General features: G+C 47.6%; 1 protein-coding gene across 1 annotated transcript in view; it reads left to right on the forward strand.

The window, feature by feature from the left end:
* Nucleotides 1–5,693, forward strand: part of LOC105992014 (apolipoprotein L2-like) — a 19,199-nt gene extending 13,506 nt beyond the window's left edge. The window contains exons 5-7 of the mRNA XM_013024810.1: nucleotides 1,148–1,274; nucleotides 2,400–3,298; nucleotides 5,629–5,693. Coding sequence (XP_012880264.1) covers nucleotides 1,148–1,274; nucleotides 2,400–3,298; nucleotides 5,629–5,693 — 1,091 coding nt within the window. The remainder of the gene's footprint in view (nucleotides 1–1,147; nucleotides 1,275–2,399; nucleotides 3,299–5,628) is intronic.
* The last annotated feature ends 222 nt before the right edge of the window (nucleotides 5,694–5,915 follow it).

Below are 5,915 nucleotides of genomic sequence, written 5' to 3' on the forward strand. Positions count from 1 at the left end.
TTCCTTCCTTCCTTCCTTCCTTCCTTCCTTCCTTCCTTCCTTCCTTCCTTCCTTTCTTTCTTTCTTTCTTTCTTTCTTTCTCTCTTTCTCTCTTTCTTTCTCTCTTTCTTTCCTCCAATAAACTACTGCCAAACCCACTTGTGTTAGTTAGTATTATCATCTTTGTGACCCAATACTGGACCCAAACAACTACAGGGAGGAGAGATTAATTTTGATCAGTTTGAGATGCTGGCCCCCATCATGTGTAAAGAAGCTGTTGAGAAGTTGCGCACGTGGTTGTCAGGAAACATTGTAAGGAGTAGCAGGAAGGGGCGGGGCAAGATGCAGCCTGGGGCATTCATCCCCTGTGACCCATTTCCTGCAACCAGGCCCAGCCTTCCAACTTCAGTCACATTCCAACAGTTTACTCAAGGTTTGACTCCATCAATGGCTGAACCCACTCATTAGGTCAGAAACCCTTTGATCTAATTCTCTTTGGAAATACATTCATGGACATATTTAGGCGTGTGCGTATGTGTATTTTATTCATCTATACATTTCTCACTTCAGGCTGATTTCTCTGACAACCTCCATGGCACACTTCCTTGGTGCATTAATTTCCAGATACCATCACAAAAACAACACTATGAACCGAATTGTTTCCTTACAGTTCTGCAACCAACTTCCATTTCATGATCAAGGAATGACCGTGTGTGTGTGTGTGTGTGTGTGTGTGTGTGTGTGTGTCTGTGTCTGTGTGTGTGTCTGTGTGTCTGTGTGTGTGTCTGTGTGTCTGTGTGTGTCTGTGTGTATCTGTGTCTACGTGTGTGAGAGGCAGACAGACATTCATACTTGGTATCTCTTCCTCTTCCTCTTTTAAGGACACTGGCCGTAAGGCTAAGGACTCTATACTTGTGACCTCATTTAACCTCAGTTACCTCACATCCTTAAGCCTTTTCTTGGAGTTCTGTCTCCAGTCATAGCCACTAGAAGCCAGGGCTTTTACCTATTAATTTGAGGAGCATGATTCAATTTGTAACACTGGTGACACTATCGGAAGTACCCCATGTGACAGATGTTCAGCAACATAGTTAACTCCTTTGTCCTTGATACCATTCACGCTTTACCATACCCTTTCCTAACCTTCTTTTTTTCTCTTCCTACCTAGAGAACAAAGACTTCTTTAAGTTTGTCATTGACAATCTCCAGGATCCAGCAAACTGGGACTACCTGCAGCTCCTGCTGACTGAAGATGATGCCTGGGAAGAGTTTATGACGGGGGCTGTGTTGTCCAGGTGACCTTCAGGGGAAGTCCCTGAGGGTGGGTGTGCCTCACTCCTGCTGGGCTCCTTTGCTCAGGAGGCCCACCTCCCAGACAGGCCCTGTGGTTGGAGTTGAAGATGTCCCTTGTAAACAGCTCACTAGTGTTTTCTCAATGTTATTCCCTGACAGAGACTAATCTCAGAGTAAAGGCAGACAGTCCACCTAGGGGCCAGAATCATTTCTACCATCTTCTAGTTTTGTACTTTGGCAACTTAATTACTGTGTCTTCGTTCCCTCATCCATTGTACTTTATGGTGAGAAACATAAGGTAGGTCAGCAACGAGCTGGGTGTATGGTGGACACCTAGCACCTTTCCAAAACCCAGAGATTGAGGTGAGGGTCAGAACCAAGGGTCATGGAGGAACAGGAGCTGGGCACTGGTGGCTCATGCCTATTGCTGAGATCTGAGGATCACAGTTCAATGCTAGCTTGAGCAGGAAAGTCTATGAGATACTTATCTCCAATAAACTACTAAAAAAAAAAAAAAGGCCAGAAGTGGCTCTATTGTTCAAGTGGTAGAGAGCTAGCCTTCAGCAAAAAGAAGCTCAGGGACAGAGTCCAAGCCCAGAGGTCAAGCCCCAGGACCACCACCAACAGCAACAACAAAATCCACAAAAAATCAAGAACAGTAACAGGAGTAGGTCTAGGATGGAGGCTAAAAAGAAGGCTTCTCCCTGAAGGCTTTGAAGGTATTTTCTTACAACATGCTGCTATTCTCTAAATTAAAAGGTTTGTGTGCTCCCAATCTTGAATGTCTTTTGTTCACCTACAGCACTCCTGCTCTATATAGCGTGGTGATACTGGCATCGACCTTGAGTAAGAAGTCACCTTTATCAACTGTCTACAATTCAAAAGCACATTGACTTGTATGCATTTCCCCTTTAATTGCATAAGGACCACAGAGCAACCGTGGCTTTCCCAAATGTGTTCAGTATCGGATGAAAAAATTTACACATTAGCAAAATTCTTTGGTATTTGATTCTTGGTGAAATTAAAAAAAAATGCTCCATGATTGGGACAGGGTGGTGGATCTTAAGAAGCCTGTTTTACAGATACGCACAGCATCTTTCTTGATTCTGTGGGCTTCGCTGTTACAGGTATGAAGGTGTTGCGCTCCGCAAAGCTCTGGAGCAGCTGGCGGCAGATGCGGCCATGGAGGACACGGACAGGCTGTGTACAGAGCTGCAGGATAGGAAAAGCTTTCTGGACACATTTCCTCAGGTGAAAATGGAGCTCGAGGAGCAAATAAGAAAGCTTCGTGAGCTTGCAGACAAGGCGGACAAGGTGCAGAGGGACTGCGCCATCTCCCGTGTGGTGGCCAGCTCCACCAGCGCTGCCTCTGGAGTCCTGAGGATCCTCAGCCTGGCTGTGGCCCCGGTGACACTAGGGGGCCTTGAGACGCTCCTAGTCTCGGGGCTGGGGCTGGAGGCGGTGTCCACTCTGACCAGTGCTGCCTCTAGCCTTGTGGGAGGCGTGAGGAAGTGGTCTGTGGAAGCCGAAGCCACTCACCTGCTTTCAACCAGCATGGACAAAGGGAAGACAGTGAAGGAGGTTTTGACCGAGACCACACCCAAAGTTGCTGCTTTAGGCAAGAAGTACTTCCAAGACCTGCCACACCTTCAGAAGAACATTGAAGCCATAAGGCTGGCCAAAGCCAACCCTCGCTTAGCGGCCAGTGCCCGGACTCTCATGACCGCGGGGACCATCTCAGCCCGAAGCACTAAGCAGGTGCAGAAAGTCTTTGGAGGAACCATTCTGGCAATGACCAAAGGAGCCCGGATGATGGGTGCCGCCACTGCAGGTGTCTTCCTTCTGATGGATGTCGTCAACCTCGTGAAAGAGTCAAAGCGTTTGTTCCAGGGCCCAAAGACGGAGTCCGCTGAAAAGCTGCGGCAGGAGGCTCTGGAGCTGGAGAAGAAGTTGGAGGAGCTCATGCAGATTCACGAGAGAGTGCTGTCGGATGTGAGTTGGATGCCCTCTTTAGAGCGGCAGAGAGGTCAGGAGAGATGGGCTGGTGGCGGTGTGGACAAATGAGGACCCCTCCCCCCATACACACACCACGGTATGATCTGGGACAAATGAAGGCAGAGCAGGGGAGGGCCTATCCTTCCGACCGTCACTAGCTCCTCCTCTTAAAGGTCCCACCCCTCCCACTATGCCACACTAAGGACCAAGCTTCCAGTGCGTCCTGGGGACCAACCCTGGACCATATCTAAGCCCCTGGGCGTTCCAGCCACTGTGGAGCCAGCATAGGCTCCGCTCCGGCCTGCCTGCACTGGGCTGTCAGCATTAGCTTTCCCGCTGGCCTTCTTTCATTGGTGGCATTAGAGACCTCTTCCTCTCTAGGCTCAACTTCTCTTTCTTTTTTGGGGGGGGGGTCCGGTCATGGGGCCTGAACTCGGCCTGGGCACTGTCCCTCAGCTCTTCAGCTCAAGGCTAGCGCTCTACCACTTGAGCCACAGCGCCACTTCTGGCTTTTTTCTTTTTGCTTATGTGGTGCTGAGGAATCGAACCCAGGGACTCAGACATGCAAGGCAAGTGCTCTACCACTGAGCCACCTTCCCAGCCCATATGCTCAACTTTTTTTTCCCCAAATAATTCCAAGTCTTGAAGCCAAGCCATGGCTGTGAACCCAAAGTCAAAGGGATCTCTTTGTCCTTGAGATGCACGGCTCTTGGGGAGATGCTCAGGAAGCACCACTGAAGAATGAGAAGTATGGAGTCGCATCTGTGCCGATGTCACACCATTGTCTTCCCACGTGTGAGCGGAAGGACACTCAGAGAAAGGAGATGGTGCGGCCTGGCCCGGGAGCTCTGATGGCCTAGCAAGGTGCTGGGAAACCTCAAGGACTTGGCTTCTGGTTAAAGGTTTAAACTCTGCTGCAGGGGAAAGAGATCTGAGAGATGACCACCAGGGGCTGCGCTTGGTTTATAATGCTTAAAGAATAAACACTGGCCAATCTGGGCTGTTCCCCCAAATGCTGCCATGGGATTTTCTATATTTGTGACTCCAGGAAAGACTGAGAGCCTAAGTCTGTACTTTTACATAATTAAAAAATTCTTTTCTTAGGAAATGGAAAGACTTGGAAAAAACTATATTAAGCCAGACCCAAAGATAGGTCCCATGGTTCCCCTTATTTGCAATAACTCATATATAGCTAGGATAATCCTACCAGACAAGCAGAAAAGGTCAAAAGCTATGTCCAGATGACCATATAAGATGATGCTAAGTGAAATGAACCCCAAAAAATGGACATGAGGTTTTTTCTTTGTTGCTGTTGTTTTTAATGTACTATGTGATTTTTTTGTTCCTTTGGTATGTTCTTCCCCCATGGTATAACCACTGTTGTCACTGTACTTGATTTTGGTACCCTGAATCTTGTATAGACACTTTGCTAATTTGAGGAGGAGAAGGGAAATAATAAAATGCTGAGACAAGGATACAGGTTGACCCATTGTAACAATGAGATGTACAAGATACTATGTTGAAAACAAACCTTACAACTTCGGAGTGAGGGGGTGGGGGGAGGGGGAGTAGGAGAGGCAGGGAGGGAAGGGATAGTAGAGGAAAAACAAAGGACAGAGTAACAATGCTCAATAGGAAATATACTCATGTACAGTTACATATTATTCATATAACTGTAACCCCTCTGTAGAGTATCTTTACAATACAATTTTTAAAAAATTCAATGCAGTAAAGCAATAAAACTAGAAGTTTCTAAACAGCTACTGTTGTGCTTCTTTCTATTATCCTCCTCCTTTCTCTCTTTTTGTCCAAGACCAAGACTCAAACTTGCTATCTGATATTTTTGCTCATTAGCTGGTGCTCTACCACCTGAACCACACTTCCAACCTCTCCTCCTCCTTCTTGGTCACAGGAGCATTTCTGAGTTTTGGTGTGGCTGGAGGCTGCCCAGCTCCTGCGCCCTTCTTCCTGACTTCTGCCTGTGGAAGGTGACAGATGAGGTCGGGAGTAGAAAAGAACCCCACCGCCATCGTTGGAAGCTGTGGGGGTGGGGATGAGGAATTCTGGACGCTCATCCTCCATCATCACAGTCGCAGTACCAGGACTCAGTATCTGGACTCAGTACAGAGGGGTGCTCAGCCTTGATGCACCGTGCACCTTCACCTATAATTTCCACAAGTGAAATAGAGGGGTTCACATAAGGGAAATTTCCAGTAAGTAGGAAAGGCTGGTTTAACTCAGCTACAGCAGCGGTTAACTTGAATAGGGAGCAGTTGAGCAGAGGGGCCCAGTGATAGACAATGAATGATTCTTCTCTAGAGATTGCTAACTCCTAAAGGTTACCCATCTATGCCTTTCCAGAATCCAGCATGGAGAAGTTCACGTGCATCCAACAACTGGTAGCCTATGATGAGTTTATTGATTAAGATCATGCCCCTTTGGCCCCCGGAGTCCCACAGTACACATATAGGGTAAAGGCAGTCTGTGTTTTCATAAAAGTTGCAAAGAGAAAGTCTAGCAGAGCATTTTAGAATGGAGTTTGGGCATAGAAATAGCCAGATGCTACGTCTCAGGAATCCCCCGAGGAGGATGTGTGAAGGATCGGAGCCCACAAGTACTGAGGCAGCGGGGTGAAGGAAGTCTCCCTG

Source organism: Dipodomys ordii, unplaced genomic scaffold (genome assembly GCF_000151885.1).
Source record: "Dipodomys ordii isolate 6190 unplaced genomic scaffold, Dord_2.0 Scaffold79, whole genome shotgun sequence".
In the NCBI taxonomy this organism is placed as follows: Eukaryota; Metazoa; Chordata; class Mammalia; order Rodentia; family Heteromyidae; genus Dipodomys; species Dipodomys ordii.